This window comes from Pleurodeles waltl, chromosome 11, assembly GCF_031143425.1.
Source record: "Pleurodeles waltl isolate 20211129_DDA chromosome 11, aPleWal1.hap1.20221129, whole genome shotgun sequence".
NCBI lineage: Eukaryota > Metazoa > Chordata > Amphibia > Caudata > Salamandridae > Pleurodeles > Pleurodeles waltl.
The window spans coordinates 602,029,049-602,051,035 of NC_090450.1; the positions used below are offsets into that span (position 1 = coordinate 602,029,049).

The following is a 21,987-nucleotide window of genomic DNA, read 5'->3' on the forward strand; positions in this document are numbered from 1 at the left end:
AGAGCTACTTAATGTGGGTGGCACAATCAGCGCTGCAGGCTCACTAGTAGCATTTGATTTACAGGCCCTGGCAACTCTAGTGCACTTTACTAGGGACTTACTAGTAAATCAAATATGCCAATCATGGATAAACCAATTGCATACAATTTACACAGAGAGCATATGCACTTTGACACTAGTTAGCAGTGGTAAAGTGCTTAGAGTTCAAAAGCCAACAGCAACAGGTCAGAACAAATAGGAAGCAGGAGACAAAAAGATTGGGGATGACCCTGCATAAGCAAAAAAGTCCAACAGAGACGTTGGGTGAGGTGCATGTGGTATGGTGCAGCAGCACTGCTTTGCATAATCCTGAAAGTGTTGCAGAGAGTGTGAGTATTATCGAAGCTGTCTAGAAATGTTAAAGAACCAGTCAATATGCGACATACAACCTTTCAGGGGCAGAAATCCACAAACACTTTTAGGATTTTAACTAACCTGTATATAACAACGTGTGTACAGGGTTAACAGTGTGTATACTTGATTGAATTAAGTGGTTAAACCATTAAAGAGTCTTAGGTAAAAAAAAAAAAACGATCAACCAGGCATGATGGGCCACAGTGAACGTAGTAAAACGTAATTAGCATAATCGAAAATTATAAAGTAAGAGATTTGCCATATGTCAAATGTGAGTAGCTTGCTAAATCCTGTTTTTGTCTGGACTTAAAATGGGGAAAGAAAGTAAGAAAAACAACAAGTACCACAACACAAAGGACAAATTCTGGCCTGGATAAACTACTTATGCCCCACATGAATCAACTTGAGCGTTCAGTAAAAGCTGCCAGCTTCTCTATCACAATTGCCACACATGGACTCCCAGATCCTTCTTTGCTTTAGACTGCAGGAATTCCCTCTGCCTCAGTTGATATTACATCTGTGGACATGACATCATTTTATCTACCTTGTGATTGTCAATGGGCCTAATTAAACAGTAACGAATCCGCAATAGTAGTTACAGGTTGTCAGTGCTACATCCTAGAGTGGGTTTTTTATATTTCTTAACAGGTTTATTTTCCCTTACTTGGAATGAATATCTGGCTGGACTTCTAACTTTAGGTTTAAAAAATATAGAAATTCACTGAGAAAAACAAAGGTTAAAGTGTTATTATAGTTTGGAGTTGTAATATTAGCTTACTTTATATTTAAAATAACCTTACCATTTTAAACAAATAAAACCACTGAATTTCACCAGTTATAGTTATCTCAAGTAGTTATAACTTGTCTCCGAAAGTATTTATGTCATACCCTCACCATGCACTTCTAATTAGCGTGAACGAATGTTTATAAATATATACCCAAACATAGCATAAAAATAGATTAAAAAGTTAGATATAAATATTTCAAGCAAACAGCACTGTTTTGCAGTGAAGGTGTTATGTCAGCTTAATGTATTTGCAAAGGAACATTCAATGTGTAATGCGTCCTGGCACATCCAACAGCTGTGGTGGTGGGGCCAAGGAGCAAGGGGGACAGGGTAAATTAAACTGAGGCACGGGCACCATGTGGTCCCCCTGTAGAGACGCATGTGATGTTCACGTAGAACATTATGGCCCAGATTTAAGAGGGCCTAGCTTCTCCTTGCTCCACATTAGCATCATTTCTTTTACGCTAATGTGGCCCAACGAGGACAAAATCACCACACCAAATTTACAGAGTGGTGCAATGCATGCACTGCACCACTTTGTAACCCCTTGCGCCACAATATGCCTGCGACAGGCATAATGTATGCAAGTGGGAACGTTCCCCCTTTAAGGGTGCCGAATAAATGGCACAAAGAAATCTAAAGGATTTCTTTGCACCATTTTTTGCTGCAGTTTTTAACTCCTGCTCAGAGAAGGCGTTAAAAAGGAGCACATCATTGGTTTCAATGGGCTCCTATGTACTGTTCAGGGTTAGCGTCAAACGTTTGGCGCTAACCCTGAATATTACATCAATAGCTTCAAAAATGTTGATGCAGTAGCAGGTGCAGTGCCACTTTCTTAAATCTGCCCCTGTGTATTTAGGTCACTCATCGAAATCGCGTTCTCTTTTTGAAGTTTATTGTTTGTTTATTATACACCCAGAACGGCAGATGTTTAGAAATCAATAGCTTCGATCCTAGCTTAGGCCATTAGATTTTAGGGGTAAAAAAATGCCAGCTCATGGTTGGTAATATGATGGTTAAAAATCGTTGTTAATCAAATAGAAAGAACAAAAAGATGCGTCAAGACAATCCATATATAAGGAGTGAGAGATGCTAAATAAGTTCATCCAGTTATTCAGTCTTTCTCACTCTTCTCTCTTTCATTCATTCTTTCTCCATCTAGTGTTCATTCACACACACACAGGTGCTCATTTAGAGTTTCTCGGTAGTGATATGAGAGGCAGTATCGATATTGCTGTACAAAATGATTAGGTATTTAGGGCCAGATGTATCAAAGGATTTTACCCATTCTGTGTCTATGGGAAAAAGCTTTGGTACATATGGCCCTTAGAGTGATGCAGTAATATGCCCTGCGATTACAGAAGAACGGCATCACATTTTTGCTAACGACGACAGGTGGCATATAACTAACTACACACAGCTAAAGCACATAATTGCGCAAACACGTTTGATAAAGTTACTACTACAAATTGTTCCTCAGTTAGTGATAAAAAGCCGTAAATATCATTTTATGTTTGCTGGCAATTGCACGAACGCTAGATTTACCATAACATTTTTAAATGAGAAGCATAAATTAGATTTGAAGACCGGGCTCGGGTTAAGTGGATTCTAACATACCCTAACAACTGGTAAGAGAAGGACAGACAAACTGGACCTGATGATGTTGTCAATATTTTTTTCTTCCGTCTGTATAAGAGAGCTTTGCATTGCTGTCCTATACCACGTGCGTGTGTGTGTGCGCGCACGCGCGTATGAGAGAGAGAGAGAGAGAGAGAGAGAAGGAAGTTTGGATTGCTACTAACTAGGCTGTTTTTTGTGTGTGAGGAATTCTTTCAATGCACGTCAGTGCTGCACCTGGTTTGTTTTCATAATGGGGCTTTGCATTACCGCTGTCCCTACAATACCTTTCCTGTGTATGTAAGGGTTGCATTGCCACATCCCCTGCTATCCTTTTTCCCAGAGGCAATCTTGCTGCTACATCTATGATGTATCTGTTCCTAGTGTGAGAAAGGCGTGCACGACTGATGAGCATTTCCAGCAGGTGTGGGGGAAGGCTAGCCCTGTTGCTGTCGCTGCTACCTATGTGGTGCGAAATTTCATGTCTGACGGCCGTAGGAGTTCCCGAAATTCTAGAATGTTATTAGAATCAACACAGCTCCTCAGCTGTGACACATTCTCTCCTCGATCTTCACACTACTCATCTTCCACCATACAGCTCAAACCCTGCCACCTAATGCCCCCTCATTTTACTCCCTCAGTGATGCAGACCACACTAACCCATATCATCCCAGTAGCCACCCATCTCTCAATCGTAGTGTACTGCTATTCTTCTCTTACTTTCATGTATCCACAGAGGATTATTATAGCTCTTTCTGTCTGGTTGGTTTCCTCAAAGATGCCAAAGGGTGAAACATTCAAACTTTTTGAAGGATGAGAAATGTTTGCAGAGAAGATGACACTATTGAAATCAATTGACGTTGTTGTCTTTTTAGGAGGAAATATTACATGGAGTGACATCTCCTTAAACGAGGTTAAGAGCCATGTTGTACGCTGCTCCGAATAGCTGAGAGGTCCCAAATGCAAGTGGTGCGTAAGATTTATTACATTGCCCGACCCAACAACAGTCGTCCATCCAACATGCATAGCCACATCCCCGTCGAGTGAGGGCACAAGTAGCACTGATTGTTTTCTGCCTCGGTGAACTTCATAAATAAGATGCAGGGTGAACCCTTTGGCACAGCAACTATGCGCACATATGTGTCTATATACTTGTAAGTATGTGGGTGCAGTGATATATCTAGGGAAGATTTGTGTGCAGGCAGGATTTGAGCACCTATCCATAGTGTATGTGTAGGTGTGTGTTTCGGGGTTTGCGCACACAGTAGGGGTGCAATTTAAAAAAATCATGGTGGGAAGTTTCGATTAAAGGTGGCAAACTGCAACATTTCCAACACTGGAACATCAACTGGCTCTTCCTTCTCATTTTAAAACACGTTTTTCATAGAAAACAATCAATTAGCACAAGGTACTAAAATTAAATCATTCTGTACATGGCACATACGTTTCCAGGCAACAGGTCATACTTCTTTTCTTCAGATGTCCTACTCCTAAGGGCGATCCACCTTACAGTGCCCGCCCAGATAAGATCCCCCCATATCATCATCTCTCCATTCCACAATGGCCTCGCTAAGACCACTTTACCATTTCAAATTTCTGGCGACAGCGGCTGCAGTCCTAAGTGTACCTCACTTCCACCATACTCCAAGCCATTACCCGTCCTGTATTCCCGAATTCTAGAGCTGCCTTACAGTTTAAAAATCTCTCTACCCACCACAACCATGTCTATGTCAAGTAGAATTTTACTGTGCTTGATTGGTGTGTTACTTGTGGTGTATCAGTATTATGAGCCAGACATTGCTGTATGTGAACCTCCTATCGCCTTAGTTTAGGGCAGGACCATTTTGTGTGATAAAAAATCCTCATGTGGTCACTGCTGCTCAGGCACAGCTCACTATCTTCATTACAGTTGTGCATAGTAAATCGGACGTATTATAAATTATCTGCAATATTTTAATCTGTACTTGTTACAACTGCCTTTATTGCCATCACCCTCAAGTACATCAGAGCCTCTTCACCCTCCCTATCATTTAGAAATAATGCCCCGTTGGGGATAATAATAGATAGAACTATAGTCAACAGAGAGATTTTTTTAAACAACACATAGGCCATTATATATAATGTCAAATGGCACATGAGTTATTGCTATTTTGATCAGATCTGATCAATGACTATCAAAGGGACGAATGTAAGGTTCTCTAAGAAGCGAAAGAGCCACAGACAAACCTCCATGAAAATAAAAAGTTGAAATTGGCAATGTTGAGTAAGAGAAACGTTACCATTCGTGGACGACCATCTTGCAGTTCATCTTTGCCAGTACCTTCTTTGCCTCGCATGCCTCCTGTAACAAAGATGTCAAAGAAATGTACTAGCACAGGAAACAAAACATTTGATTTACATTTCTGCTTATTTTTGTCAGGATCTATGCATCCCAACCCTACAATGTCCCTCTACACTTAACAATATCATGGTAGCAAAAATAGTCTGTTGGTAATATTATATAAATACAAAACCTTTGTGTCTTTCTACGAAGGTTTATTCATGGTGCAAGGGAGCCTGAGCTGTGGGGGTGATTGTTTTCGTGTAGGAAAGGACACAATCAATAGAGGCAATTTACTCCTTCTATGTGTGCTGCAGAACCCAGTGCAGTGCCATTTTCCTTGCACTCCTTAAGGGAAAGATCCGGAACAATGCGTCCGGAACCACGCCTGTGTTGTTTACGCAAGGGGAACAATGCTTGCCTGAACAATGCAGGCCTTTTTCTCTGCTTTAACCACACATGTGCTGAACAGCGCACATGCGTGGTTAAGGCAGAGAAAAAGGAAGATCCATCGGGAGAGGACGCGGTCAGGTAAGTGGGGCTGGGCCACGGTTTGCAGTAGTTTTTAGGGGTGTGGGCAGGGGGTGAAGGGGTTGGGGTGGTTAGGTTATTTTTTTTTTAAAGGGGCGGCGGTGAGGGGGCGGTACTATGGTTGTTACGGTGGGGGTGTTGAGACTGGGTTATTTTGTTTTTAGGGGCGGGAGGGTCAGGGTAATTTAGTATTTAGAGGGTGGGGGGTTGGGTTTTTAGAGGCAGGGGGTCAGGGTAATTTGTATTTAGGGCTGGTGGGTCGGTCCCATTTTTAGGGGCAGGGTGGGGGATCTGGGTAATTTTGTATTTGGGGCGTTGGAGTAATTATGTCTTTAGAGAGGGTGAGGGGGCAGATTGTTAGGGGTGGGGGTCGGGGTAATTTTGCATTTAGAATGGGTGGGGCAGTTGGGCTTTTAGGGGCGGGTGGGGGTTGGGGTAATTTTGTATTTAGGGCGGGTGGGGCAGGTTATTAGGGGTGGGGGCCAGGTAATTTTGTATTTAGGGCGGGTGGGTTTTTAGGGGTGGAGGTCGGGGTAATTTTGTATTTAGGGCGGGTGGGGGGTCAGGTTTTTAGGGGTGAGGGTGGGGGTTGGAGTAATTTTGTATTCAGGGAAGGTAGGGGCTCAGGTTTTTAGGGTTGGGGTAGGGGTTGGGGTAGTATTTTATTCAGCGTAGGTGAGAGGTCAGGTTTTTAGGGGCAGGGGTGGGGGGTTGGGGTAATTTTGTATTTAGGGCGGGTGGGGTATTAGGGGTGGGGGTGGGGAGTCGGGTAATTTTGTATTTAAGGTGGGCAGGTTTTTAAGGGTGGGGGAGTCGGGGTAATTCTGTATTTAGGGCGGGTGGGGTGGTCAGGTTTTTAGGGGCAGGGGCGGGGGTTGGGGTAATTTTGTATTCAGGACAGGCGAGGTTGGTTTTTTAGGGGCAGGGGTGGGTAGGTCAGGGTAGATATGTTTTTAGGGGTTGGGTAGTTTATTTTTGGGGGTTGAGGGTTGGTTTTAGGGCTCAGGGTGGGTGGGGATATCGAGGTAGCCTTTAAAGGTGGGGGGTCGGGGTACTTCTGGTTTTAGGGGCAGAGTGGGGGGGTCGGGTTATTTCGTTTTTAGTGGTTGGGTTTTATTTTTGGGGTGGGGGTCGGTTTTAGGGCTCAGGGTGGGTGGGGGGTATCGGGATAGTTTTTAATGGTGGGGGGTCGAAGTACTTCTATTTTTAGGGTAGGGGTGGCATGAGAGAACCACACATGCGGTTTCCACACATGCCTTTACTAGGCATGCCTTTACAACGAAAAATTGCTGTAAAGGCATGCATGGTAAAGGTATGCGTAGAAACGACATGGTTGTTGTTCCGACGGCGTTGTTCAGGCATGCGTGGTTCCGTCATACAACCCACCCCTTAGCGCCTCCCCAACGCCACAACGTGTGCGCCATATTTACCATACGGCACACCATGGCGGTAGTTAGGGAACTAGCATCAGAATTTTTTATGCTAGTTTGGCGCTTTGCAGGATTAGCATAAAAAATGTTGATACTAATCCTGCAAAGCACCTAGAGGCCCATTGAAAAACAAAGGGAGGCCCATTTTAACGCCTGCTATGTGAAGGCGTTAAAAATGCCCAAAAATGGCACAAAGAAATCTTTTTGATTTCTTGGTGCCATTTTTTCGGCCCCCCTAATGGAGCAAAGCACCAAGCATAAAGTGGTCCAAGGGATTATAAAGTGGCCCAATGAATGCATTGCACCACTTTGTAAATATGACGCATGGAAAAAGCTACTTTAGCGATGCCTTAATGTACAAAAATAATGCAATGGCGGTGCTACGGTTTCACTAGGAGCACTTAAATATGCCATTGAGTATCATTGGAATTCAGTATTGAATAAGCAATACAATCATTCAGAGTTTTCAAATTCCTAATGCTTATGAAGCTGGGAATGAATATTCTCTCAAAACTGATGTATACAATTGCCCCATCTAAATTGGGTTACCTTATATCACTCAGCACAATTTATGGCTTGTTACCCTCAAAGTCCACAAACAAATAAGTCAGTAAATAGCAAAGCAAATTGACGTTTCACGGAAGCAAAAGAAAAAAAAAACAAAGTATTTACTGGGAGTGGTAGCTTGCCACGTTTCAACTTCTTGCTCTCACATACAGCCCACCTCAGTCCCTTGTGAGGGATTCATGGCAATCAGTGAATGTTCACAACCATCAAATACTGTAGTGGTGACTTTCTCCACAGCTCACCTATGGTCTAATGGTGAGAGGGCTTCAGGTCCCCATGAGCATTTTAGATTCCTTGAGCTGGCTGGACGCTTCCACATAGGGCAATATCCTAGTTCAGGAAGGCCAATATGCTTTACCCTGGCCAGGAGAAAGGAGCAGCACGCATGCCCCATGCTGTGGAAGGCATCTGCAGCAGCAGGTCAATACATGTCAAATCCAAAATGATGTTCAGTGTGCTTCAGAGCAAAGCAGTTTTATATTCTCAAAACCAGGTAGTTGGGTAGCAGCAAATCGTTGGCAATCACAGTCAGTGCATCTCTCAAATTCAAAGGGTCAGCTGATAGCACTGGTTTCAGTCTTATCCTTCTTAAAGAGGTGCCTGGCATAGATATTCTCAGTTTCTAAGAAAGTACTGGGTATCCAAACAAAGAAGAACATGGGAGAAGGAGCACATAACAAGGTTGTCCTCTGGAGATGGCACTCTTCGTCCACCTTCCAAGCATCATGTTACACTAAAGAAAATGTTTGGGAGCATTTATGAGGAAATATAATGACAGTTACACCTTTCATGATCTCAAAACCTGTTATTGTAATCCACTTATTCTAATGTTCACATAGCTTTGCGCCAGAGCTGACTTCACATAACATTGGCAAATATTACATTCATTGAAACAAAACAAAAAAAAACAAAAAAAAACAAAGGACCTTTATCTGCACACGTATCTGGACTCAATTTACAGATATTTACTAGATTTTAATAGAAAACTCCCCTGTGTAAACCGAAGCATCCCAAAAATAATAATTAGCGGCCACCAATAGGGGTTTGTTCAAATAGAATCATAGTGGGATATCCCCTTTAGTCTTTAAGAGGGGACACAAATGGAAGTTCTCTCCATTTTCAATTCACAGCAAGAGTTTTCCCTGATAACATTTTAAATTTGCTGTTTGGAATGTTACTATCAGGCAGGGGGGCCACAAACTCTTCCCAGAAGGAAAAATCCCTAGGAACTGCTATGGAACAACAAAACATTAAAAGGTGATAAAAATGACACAGAGCTTAGTGGTCTTAGATTATCATCTTTCCTTCCACCGCTTTCCATGAATGATGGATGTAATCAAGCTCCTGTAGTAATCCAATGCGTGGTTCGACAGTGCCAACCTCTAAACATTTTTAATTGGTGTTTTGTTTATTTATGTCTGTGTGAATAGGTGGCGTCATTTTGATTCTACCGCCTAGTTTCTTTTTCAATCACTCTTATTGAGTGTCCTACGAGGGCTCCAGAGATATTTCTGTTTTTCATAATACTAAATGGATTCCGATGCTGTTTTTTTCTGATTTCCTAGTTGCTTGTGTTTAGAAGTTTTGGAGCTATTTTCAAGATTTTCCCCAGGCCTGAATTAAAGTTATCCAAGAGATGGACATTTTGAAAGGTGAGGGTCCTCTGCACAATTACCTAGGCAGACAATCACTTTTACTTTTGAGGTCAGCTTGCGTTTCCCAGCAACCTCACAAACATTTGTTCAGTTATGTGCTATTCGATATGGTAGCATACATCATTTATGGAGTGCATTTAGTAACCTTTTGTCCTGTGATGTCAAAGTTAGGTCTAGGAGGACAGGTGTTATTGCAAATATTTAGGATAGGGGCATAAGATATATGTGCATGTAGTTAGCTTAGAGCACACTTACATGGGCTGTGATTATTCTGAAAATCTGTCATCAATACAGCTTCCTGGCCTGTGTTGGATATTTCAGGTTTAGTCTGTTGTTTTCTACACGTTGTGAATGCAAAGATCTTCCAATGAAATAGAACAATATCTATGAAAGACACTCACTCTCGGAGCACATACTATACGATGACTTAAGAGTTGCATATGTTCCTGTCACTGAGAAAGGTCCTGTCCCCAAAGCGGACCACAGGCAGAGCCACAGTGGAACACAGAGATAAAGGAAGCGTAGCATTACAATTATGTAAGTGCAACATACTAGCCGATAGGATGCTTATCAGCCAACCACAATGGCCTGAACACACAGATACATTCTGAATGGTTTAATGGTTTGAAGGCAGTGAATTCGAATGAAAATTGGCTTTTTGATTCGGTCATTCCCTACTGCCCAAGAAGAGGTGTTTTGTGTTTTTATAAAGCGCGGACTCTACTCAAATGTATCGGAGCGCTTTACACGAACACCAGTTACATTGCACAAGATCCCATTCATTTTTTTAAAGCAAGGGGAAATTGATGTGCCCAGAATGACAGGATGTTGAACGACACCTAGACTAGAACCTGGTTTCCCTGGTCTGAAACTCCCCTTGTGTTGTTGGACTGGAGAGTCATATTGGACTGTAATGCACACCTTACAAGTGGGGTGGAACAAATTAGAGAGGTACTGCTCTTGCACTTGCGGGGATTTCGGTAGCACCAAGGGAATGCTTACATTATCTAATTATCACCTGCTTCTCAGTTTTGTCATTTATTGCTTAGCCTTGATCACACTATTCATTGGCTTTAGCGCCAAGTACTAGTAAAACAATGCTTAAAGTATATTTAGTGCAGCAGAACAGAGAGTCATTTTACATACAGTTTCTGAAAGGCTAGACTTTAGTGTGCAAACGAAGTAATTACCGAAAGAGTTATATCATAATCTGTAAATGGATCCAAATTGTGGAAGAGCTTTCCTCTAACTGAAAGCTGTGTAAAACCTTAATTTGTTCGAACATAAAGGAAGAGCTTATTTCCATAAGTTCTAGAAAGCATATTGAGTAGCACTATTTAAAAGGCCAACCACATTACTAATAGTGGTGGTTTGAAATCAAACTCGGATATATAGAGAAGTCTACGCAACATCTCATTACAGGTCCTTTTCAAAATATCAGGCGAAAAATAACGCTTTCCTTATATATCTTAAAAACAGGCACGGAAATTGTTTTCTTATATATGATGTAAGAATGCATCGATCTGCAGAAACAACCTATTGTCGTGCATCAGAGTGTTCCAAAATGTTATGTAATAGAGACACATTTACATTCTTGAAACAGAATATAGGAAAACACCTACAAAAAAGTGCAATGCTCTTCATATCCAGTATGGACAGGGACGAAGCACCATCCAAGCGAAGCTAAGCGTGTAAAGCACTCCTGCTGTAGCATATGTTTTCCGCACCCACATAGGCCGTGGGCTCCAGAAAGAAGCAAGGAAGGCCAAAGTACTCTCTTCTAAGTGGTGAGTTTTTTTTGTTTTTTTGTTTTAGCGATAGCAGGCCTCGTCTAAAAGCCAGCTACAGCCAGGAAGCACATGTGTGGGTCCACTGCCTCCGCCGGGCTCTCCCCTATGGAAACAAACTATTCCACCCCTTGAAATAGGCACACAACTTTGTGAACATCAATGTAAGCTATACCATCACCTTCATGGAGTCGGTGTAATTCGGTGACCATGTGGTGGGCTAATAAAGACATCCACCACAACGGGACCATGAATGACCACAAAGAATGGACCCAACCCTTGGATAGACACAGAGAAGTGGGTTTGATCACCATTCTGTAAAGGCGCTACTTTTTCGCCCATACTTTGTACCTGCACAGCTAGTCAGGGTGCCTGTTATATAAGTGGGAAACAGACAATCTTTCTTTGGCTGCTGCATGTAGTTATTTTTTTATTATAATATGCCCCCGGTGCGGCTCTGTTGCTTTAAACATCAAATTCCTCACGCAGGATTCGCCACGTTCGGCAAACCACGCTAGCATACCTACCCAGGCTCATGTCGCATGTCGCTCCTTCTAATCTTGCAGTTCATTTGAGCATTTCAGCTTTCACTACTCTACGCAGATTAAAAGAGAACAGGCTTGTGATATTAAAGTTCTCATATTAGAAAAGTTGCATCTTACCCGAGAGGCCTACAAGGCAGAGCACGGTCAGAGCAAGTACTATCGGTTTCATGTTCACGCTGAAGTAGCCTCAGGTTTTGCCCTAGGGGAATGCAAATATTGTGGGAGTGAGTCCATAGCTTTTATACCAGGCAACCGATTCGTTTCCTGGGAAATTCGCCATCTGCAGGTCATTTCCCTATCACAATCTTGTCAGTGTTTACGTACCTTGTACCAGGCCGGTTGGTAAACATACCTGAGGTGTGATGGCAGGTGTAATCATTGGCCAAACATTAAGACATTTCTCATAGTTTTATCATGATTCTGTCGATCCCAGTTGTGGTGGCATGTGACTCGCATATCTCTTTATTCGCAGCAAAGTATTTCTCTACTAACATGTATTGACATTGTATGTAGTCCAAAATATGATTTCTGACAATTCCAGGTAGCACCTCTTTTGGACAGACAGCACCTAACCTCATATATGGAACAAGTGTAACTCGAATTTGGAAGCGTGAATCCCCATAAAATGTAACCTCGTTCACGTTCATCTACTGGGGCTATTCACCAATATTTCTTCGAAAAAATAGTTATTGAATACAAGATATGAATGTAGCCTATAGGTAGGATTTACAGCAGTCCGACCCTCTTTATGTTTCTGTTACACCCTACGACCCGAAAATAAGAAACAGAAAACTCAGAAGACGTTTTGCAGTTGCAATTCGTCACCCAAGACGTTAGAACAACCCCCCCACAACACCAATAGTATAACAAACTACCTGGTTCTAGGAAAGAATTGAAGTACATTTTATACTACAAGGCTTTCTCCTCCTAAATTGTTTCTACCATTTCCAACTCACTTTGTGCCATAATAATAATAATAATAATAATAATAATAATGATAATAATAATATTAAGAAGAAGAAATGCATACATACAGAACAAAAAAGTGACTTCACTTTTTGGCTTTTACAAATGCTTACTGAGGCTATATGTTATTTCCCCCATCCCCTCATCCCAGTACTTAGCTTCCAGTGTTCTTTGGAACTGTGCAGTGTTTCGTTAGGACTACTCATGCAATCTACGCTGGTGTTCTTAATAGATGACATTCAGAAAATGCAAATGCGGGCTGCCATCTGTATATTGTGAGCAAAGTAGGGAAGAATATTTTTGGGTAATGCACTTGTTTTATAAATGGCCATTGGTGAGCCTAGAAAAAAGTTCAGATATTGCGAGAAAGGATGATGTAGGGAGGGGGGGGCATGGCCAACCCGGCAACCAAGATGGCTGCACAGCATTGAAGAACCCAGGAAAGACATGCCCGACATGCAGCGATTTTGTGAAATCTGACTTGAGGCATTGGCATCGGGCACTCAATACAGTATGCCACACCACCCAATGGCACCCTGATGCAGAATAGCATCTGTGGAGGCTTTTTGGGGCACTGTGCATGTTCCTACATCATCCCAGCCTGATGCGGCCTTTGGAGGCCCAGCAACGAAAGCGGCTGTGGGTGATGCTGAGGGCAGGGCCATGACATAAGCCTTTCTGCGTTATCTAGGGGGCTGAGATTTGATCTCCTGGAGGGAGCACTGTGATGGATGATACTGAACTGATAGTCCCGGCAGCTGTGGGAACTGCGGTACTGGGGACTGCCAACCAGGATACCTACTCGATTTATCTGCATTTGAGCCTAAATGAGGGCTGTCTGCAGGGGCCAGATTCATCTCTGTCTTGGCACTGGCCCGCTATGCTTTCCCAGGGACACAGTGGGGGATGCGGATGCTTACCTGTGTGTCTGCCGCTCGAAGGCGGTGGCCTTGGGAGATTTAACTGCTGGTCCTTCCACATGTGAAGATCAGGCTTGTAGCGACCCTGGTAGCTGTGAGGAGGTGTGGGTGGCCCATGCACCATGTGACCGGCGTGGATCTTTTGGCTGTATGTGCTGCTGTGTTGCCCCCACTGTAGCTCCCACACAGTTTTCTTACATACAGTTATGGGCTCCAGTGAATGTTCCTGCACTACTGACCTTCACCCAAATACTCCATTACCAACCTGGGCCTGGGGGAACTGAAAGGCTGGGGGTTCCACCTGCATACCAACAGATGCACTTAGGTTACTACTAGGGAGAGTGATCACTCAGGCCTGCAAAATTGACGGTACACGAATGCCTAAAAGACCTCTTCATAAATGCTGCAGACCTGCACACCAGAACCAGCTGCCCCCTAATTGTGCTACTATTGTGTCCTCCTTTGCTACCATTGCTACTATACTACCGAAGGCACTGTGTCCATCTATTAGAACTTTTTTGCATGTGTTCTCTGGTTGATATCTCTGAATCCAACCAGTGTCCCTGCTCCCTCCTTGGGGATTACATATTATGAGGTGCAGCAACTGAAAACAACACAAACTTTCCTTTGACTCTGCAATGGGCCCATCACAGCTTTGCTGCCCCTCAGATTCTGAAGACACTCCCTCCAACGATGCTCCTGAATTACCTATTGACAGCATGGCTGCCATTATGAAGAAATTACATGTGGGCTTCGAGGTGATTGATGCCTGTTTTGATGCCCTCAGAAATCGCTTACACCGCATTGGGGAATACAGAGACTGACATGCGACACACCTTGACAAAGCTGGGCATTTCCTTTCTGAGGTAGATGATGACACACTCAACATCAATAAATGTTTGGAGAAAGTGGAGCACATGCTTAAGATGGTTATGGCTAAGAATGAAGACCTTGAGGCAAGGTCACAGCAGAACAATACACGTATCATGGTAGTTTCTGAATTCACAAACATGGGCCTCACCTATATTTTTGTTGAAAATGTTCCCACCATGCTTTTCACCTGCCAGGTTTTTACAAACAAATTTGTGGTGGAGTGTGCACATAGAACCCTAGGCTACCACTCCCTTCCAGGGGCCCCACGCACCCGCTTATTCGCATGTCTCTTTAACTTCAGGGACAGAGACACAGTACTTCGCTTGGCCAGGGAGTGAGCCCTCCTTCAATATAAAGGGTCCATGCTTTTTATTTTCCCTGACTTAATTAGTGCAGGAGGCTAGGTGAAAATTTACAGATGTGAAAGCCTATCTCCGCACACAGGGACTGACATATGGAATACTATCCCTGGCCCACCTCAGGGTGGCGGCAGATGGTCACCACCAGATCTTTACTAAGCCTGCAGAGCTAATCCAATTCTGCAAGCGGCACCATGGAGGCAGACCTACCTCTGGCCATGGATCTCCAGATCATTCAACAAATAGCCTCTGCAACATCATCGACGCGCAACCCCATGACTAATGCTCATCTACTACTGTGTTCTCTTGATGTACTGATGTCGACAGCCACCCCTACATGTGACACACCAGTTATCATGTTCCTTTCCATGATGGTCACTTATTTGAGCACTTTTAGACTAGACTGCAAAAACAAATGCAGTCTAACTCCATTCCAAAGGGTATCATTCCCAGAGGCATTGCCACCCCCTAAAGGTGTACGCCTGAATGTTTTCTTCCATGCTTTGCTCGCTAGTTGCTGAGGATGTTAAAACTGCTGTGGGTGGGGGTGGGTTGTTTAATTTTTCAATGGGTTTCTTATTCTTTGACTTTTTGCTTGTTGCTACTTCATTACTGCTCCACTACATCCCATTTCCAATGGTTCCCTTATCCACAGGTTGAACTCTAGCATCACATCTGACTGATGTCCGTTGCACCCGCTAGAGGTAGACCTAGCTAGTATCACCTGGAATATACGTAGATCGAATAATCCTAGAGAAGGCAAACAAGTATTGTCAAATCTTTGCAGGCACCACATCACAGAGTCTTTGCAGGAAACTCATTTATCATCCCAAGACAGTTGCCAATATGCACGCATTTGGAGTACCCACCACTATTTTAACTACTATAGCTCATACTCCAGCAAAGTATGTATTTTAATACACAAATCTATACCTTTTAGCTATCACAACCCTATCGCAGATGATGAGGGCCAGTACATACTTGTATCCGTTGTCCTGGCTGGCAAGTCACCACTCTTAGTGAAAGTTTTTGTTCCTAACACTGACACCCCCAAATTCTACCATCACCTCTCTAGCCTCGTAAATTGCATGCATACTGACCTGATTATAATGGGTAGAGACCTAAGTATTACTTATCAACCTACCATGGACACTACTGGAGCCCCTACCAGTGCAAAATCTTGCTCATTATGAGCACTTCAGAATTGTTTGATACACATGTTCTATCTGATGCATGGCACACCCGCAATCCATACACTAAAGGATTCACTTTTTACTCCACTCCCCATGACACATGGCCGCATATATATTATTGGTTCCCTTCTTATATCCTTCTTCTCTGGCTGACAGACATGATAGACATGCCCCACACCCTATCCGACCATGCTCCTGTTAAACTTATACTCAATATACCATATTCTGGTCAATCACCCAGACAATGGTGGTTTCCGGTGAATGAGCTCCACTATGCCCTCTTTAAGTCTGAGCTTCTCACATCTGTTAACAAATACTTTACCATTTAGGCTCAGTCTTTAAACATGCTACCTTGTAGGAGACCTTCAAGGCTTATGTCAGAGGGGTTTGCATATCTACCCACTCAGGCGTCCTGAAGAGCATATATGTTGATATGACTCACATAGAATGAGAGCTCTAAGTTCTCAACTCTGATGCTACTGTATGCACACAGCCTGCTCAGTTACACAAGCAATCACTTTTGATACAAGAATTCTGTGACTTGGCAAAATGAGAACTAGCCTATCCTGATAGATACACTAGAGCTCATAGATATGGGGAGGGTGACTCTCCTGGTTGCACACCAGAACGTTTACTGTGACCTCACTACCAATTTTTTTTTATTACCCATCTACTCAACGACAGTGGTGAGTCAATTACCGATTAAGCAACAATTATCAAGACACTCCTAGCCAACTATCAATCTCTTTACACTGCACGCTCATTAGATAACGCTGATGAGATTGGTTCTCACTTTTCTGAGATTGTTATGGTTTGGCTCACCGATGGGCAACAGCAGTTCTTGGCAGGCCCCATTACACAAGAAGAGATCATAGACGCTACCAACAACCTAGGCAGATCCAAAGCCCCCAGTCTTGATGGGCTTACAGGAAATTTGTGCAATGCTTTTAAACATGCACTCATACCCCATATATCCGAGGTTCAAGCTGAGGCCCTTGAGGAAGGCTTTCTTCTCCCTACTTTGCGAGAGGCAGTCATTACCCTCCTTATTAAACCTGGCAAACTGGCACCCCACTGCACATCCTGCAGACCTTTGCCTTTGCTCAATTATGACAATAAAATACTTGCCAAGGTTGTATTGACCCATCTGGCATGCCTTATAGAACAGATTATTTCCCCACTCCTGTCAGGTTTTGTCCCCCATAACTCCACTGCTTTTAATCTGTGTACCATGCTTGCTGTTCTGAATCAAATATCTCCAACTCTCAGGCGGCAGTTCTACTCCTTGACGCAGAAAAAGAGTTTAATTTCCTAGAATGGGCTTTCTTGAAGGCAACCTTTCTCAAACTTGGTATACCTCATGGATTCCGCGACCTAATCATGCTACTGTACATAAATCCTCTAGCCATTTTATGGTTGAACAATTCCCTTACAGACCCATTACACATCTCCAGGGGCACCAGGGTTGCCCCCTCTTTACTCTACTTTTCATTATAACCCTTGACTTGTCACCTCCAGGAATACCACATGCACAGGGGTTACGATTCCAGAAAGGTCTACTACTAACATCTGTCTATGCAAATGCTATAATATTGTTTGTATGGGATCATCGCCATGTTCATTAGGGAAACAATGCACTACAAAGCCCTTTCAGGCCTGTCAATTAGCTGGCACAAACCAGAAGTGTTCCCACTAACTGATGCCACTACTTCCTGCTCTGTGAAGTACCCATTGCGATGGTGTGATGTCTCTCCCAAACACCTTAGAATTTTTCTCCATAGACAGAAAGATGAAGTGATTTGTCATAATTAGGAACCTGAAATTGATAAGCTAACCACCCAGATAGACAGGTGGCTCGTACAGCCTCTGTCCCTTGCGGGGCGTGTTGCCGTCATAAGAATGGTGTTGCTCCCGTTATTTCTCTATTAATTCATCAACATCCTGATCGCCCTGAATACTATTTTTTTCTCTACAGTGCATAGCCTTCTGACGCAACTGATGTGGGAGGGCCACTGACTCAGGATCAAACAGGAGACTCACACTTACCTACACAAAAGTGGGTTTCAGTGTACCAGACTTTTGCTTATGCGTCCTGGTCACACAGTACCACTTCTCTAAGTAGTGGTACAATTTGGATGCCAGACCCCACTATCTGAAACCGGAGCGTGATCAGCTGGAGCAGTTCCACCTGTCCTCAATCCTACCCAAGGGGTTACCTTGCGAGCCCCTTGATATATACACGAGCTCCAACACCTGCTGGGCATGGTCTAAACTTCGTCTATACTTAGAATCATCCTTTCTATACTCCTCAGGTATTCCAATTATTGACAACCCATGGCTCCCCATGACACAAGAAAAATCACAACGTACACTTTCAAATCACCAATTACGCACTATGGGTGACCTCTTTGTTTATGGCAAGGTTGACCTTCACACTGCATTTGGGGTGCCGGGAGCCCCTCCCTAATGGACGACTTTATTTGTCTCCAGTTGCAAAACACTGTATGGAATATTGCCAACATAACTCGAAGAACCCTGGGATTTTCCCCCACTTACAATGGTGATTTTGACTTTGGAGGACACTAGACAGATCTCCTGCTTGTACCACACATGCTTAGATTAAGACCTGTGCAAACGGCTGCATCACAAGTGGTATGGGAACGGGAAATGGGCTACACTATTCCAGGGAAGACATTGTGCTACTGCAGCATGGAGACCAAATTAGTGTCCATCAATAGCGACATAAGCTACTTCACTACAAGTTTCTCCACCAAGCATATACCACCCCTCAGGCCCTTGCTAAGTTTGACACTTTGTGGTCACATAACTGCTCTAAGTGTACCACCGACCACAATGACTTTGCCCATTTTACTTGGACCTGCACTATCGTACAGTCTTGCTGGCAGGCCAGTTTTACCACGATCTCTACCTTGTTAGAGCAAACCATTGCCCGGCCCTCTCCTAGCAGTCCTGGGATATGTTAAACCCCAAGATCCGGTGCACAAGAGGTTTTTGGCTAAGGCATTACTCTTAGCCAAGCAATGCATAGCTATTCTTTGGGGCAATACTAGACCACCCACCACCAATGATTGGTTGAAGGACATGATATATTGCAACACTATTAGTGAACCTTATGCATCTTTGCAGCCCCCCCCGACGTCCAGACCTAAAGATATCTGGCCTCCTCTCTGCCCCTATCTGAGAATGAGAGACGTAGATGAATCAATTGATATTCCTGAGTGATTGGTCTGATCTCTGTATTTTGTTCATATCATTATTCTCGTCATGTGATTATATCTGTGTCTGATATGTAGATGTACTAAACCTTGCTTTACTATGTTGCAGTTCTCCACAGAAGCACTGTTGTTCTGTTGTAATTTGAAAAAGCAATCTAAATATTTTTATCAAAAACAGGATGAGGTAGTCAGGTAAGCCTGAACCAAGTGCAGAGTGAGTGACAGAGTGAGTGATGCACCTGGGATGCTAATGTAGGGAACTGTTTCTTGACAGTATATACAGACAGGGTGTATCCTGAAGTTCAGTTAGAGTTGTGTCTCAGTTTGAGATAGAGTAAGGGACACACAGGTGAGCCACCCACATGGGGCTGCATAGAGCTTGGCCCAGTTGTCCCTTAGGAGTTTTAAAATGTGAGACCGACTTCCTTTATGAGGATACTGACCACAGTGGGCCCTCTTTTGAAAACAGCCCAATCTCTCTGGGACCCAAGGGTTAGATAGTCTAGAAGGAAGCCAATTAGCAAGCAAGATCTACAGGGCCATTGTTAGACCTGGCATCCTTAGCGCGTTTGTCCCTGACATTTACCTTCAAACCTCCTGTTTTTGCTGACTTCTTTTGTGCTGGCCTTAGAATTATGCACACTTTACCACTGCTAACCAGTATGAAAGTGCTTATGGTCTTTCCCTAAAACATGATGCCATTGGCTTATCCCCAATTAGTATATTTAATTTACTTATAAGCCCCTAGTAAAGTGCACTACATGTGCCAGGGCTTGTAAATGAGAAGTAGGCCTGCAGCTCTGACTGTGCCACCCACTTCAGTAGCTCTCTAAACATGTCCCAGGCCTGCCACTGATGAGCCTGCGTGTGCAGTTTTGAACTGTCATGCAACCTGGTAAGGTAAATTCTTTGCCAGATGTAGTTTTTACATTTTAATACATATAAGTCACCCCTAAGTTAGGCTCTAGGCAACCATAAGGGCATGGTGGCATGTACTTAAGAAGTTGGACATGTACGTTTAAGTTTTATATGCCCTGGTAGTGAACAACTCTTACATTTGTTGTTTCACAACTGCAAGACCTATTTCTTGCATAGGATAATATTGGAGTTGCCTTTTAATGTTTTATGAGTATTAGGTTCAATTGGAAAGAGATGAGAACACCAAGTTTGGTTTTTCTGGAATCACAATTTAAAACTAACACTTATGGTGAAGTCGGATTTTAAATTGTAATTCTAAAAATTCCACTTTGAGAAAGTTGGCATTTTCTTACTTTAGCCACTTGGTGCCTTCTCCCTGGCTCTACTTACATGTCTGGGGGAGGGGTGACAGCTGGGCTTTGTGTATTCATCATAGACATGTAAGAGAAACCTCTTTTCGCATGATTAGCCCCCCACTTTTTGCCTAGAAAATGATGTGGTTTCAAACTTGTAAGTGTCCTGGGCCCCTGCTAAACAGGTTCTCAGGGCCAGGTCTCTTCCCCAAAACTGTACTATACATTGGCAGTTCAGTCACCCCTGTAAGTCCCTAGTAAATGATGCACCTGGTACCCAGGGTATGGGTGCTGAAGTGGCCCCCCAGAGCTTCAGCACCTATTGTACCACTCTGAGAGACCCCACACCAGCCTCATGCAGACTGCCATTGCAAGTACATGGCAAGCTGTATTTAAAAGTTGCAAACTCGACATGGCACTCACCAAGAGTGCCCTGTATACTAACACTGCATGCACTATAGGTAAGTCACCCCTCTGGCAGGCCTTACAGCCCCAAGGCTGGGTACACTAAAATGCATGTAAGGGCATATAGCTGCATGGGCAAATTTGCCCCTACTGTGTTTTTACAAAACCTGAAGGCATAGTAAATATACATGAAATCCATAGCAAGAACATGTGCTGGACATTGGGCATTGTGAGTTTTTTCAGTACATGATGGCTACACTGAACCCTGGGTTGTTTGGTATTCAACAACTCAGAGTAATAAATCCTAAGTGGTACCAGTGTCGGACATATTATAAAATGTACCCAGGGCCCATCTTAGAGGGGTCCCTTCAAAACTTGCACCACCCTGGAATGGTTGCTGTTAGTTCAAACCAGCCTGCCACCACCAGACAGGTGTCTGGATCCCTGGGGAGAGAGCTTTTGCTCTCTGGGACCGGAAATCAAAGCCCTTCCTGTGCATAGATGTTACACCTACTCCCCCAGGAATGAGTACTGCCCATCCAGCGAGCCTAACAGGGCTTGCCACCCTTGAAAATTGACCCCTAGCCATGTTGCTAGCAGCAGATGACTACCTCAATTTCAATCACCCACTTTTAGCAGGAGAAATGGCAGAAAAATGCACAAAGACTACGAGCAGTGGACACCCTCACCCTGCCCCAACCCTCAGGTGTGACAGATGAGGTGACTAATGCATTTTATTTTCTTCCATGTTCCATCTTAGATGTCATGAAAATTGCCTATCTAGTTGAGGTATGTGACCCCTTCCCACAAGAAGGGTTCACTTAGTGGGTGTAGCCACCCTAAGGTAAGTAGCCCATTGACCACTACCAGGTATTCCCCTAAATGCCCACTAATTGCAGTATTTAGTGGCAGCCCTAGACCTGCAGATCTGATTCAATGGACAAAAGGTCAGTGACAAAGAGGACCCAAGGCTCAAGAACAGAAGACCTGCTGCAGAAAGAAAAAGGCTTCAAACCCAGCCTGCTGCACCCAGGACTCGACAATCGCCACTGAGTGCTCGACTGAACCTCCACCCTTCCAAAACTTGCCAAGAACCTTCCTCCAGAGTGAAGGTATCACTCCCTGCACCCAG

The 21,987-nt window shown here is 43.6% G+C and overlaps 1 protein-coding gene across 1 annotated transcript in view; it reads right to left on the bottom strand.

The window, feature by feature from the left end:
• LOC138266650 (chymotrypsin inhibitor-like) overlaps positions 1 to 11,846 on the bottom strand; it is a 36,715-nt gene extending 24,869 nt beyond the window's left edge. Inside the window, exons 1-2 of the mRNA XM_069215460.1 lie at positions 11,750 to 11,846; positions 5,077 to 5,138 (exon numbers count right to left, since the gene is read on the bottom strand). Of these exons, the coding sequence (XP_069071561.1) occupies positions 5,077 to 5,138; positions 11,750 to 11,801 (114 nt within the window). The 5' untranslated portion in view covers positions 11,802 to 11,846. The remainder of the gene's footprint in view (positions 1 to 5,076; positions 5,139 to 11,749) is intronic.
• Between the last annotated feature and the right edge of the window lie 10,141 nt (positions 11,847 to 21,987).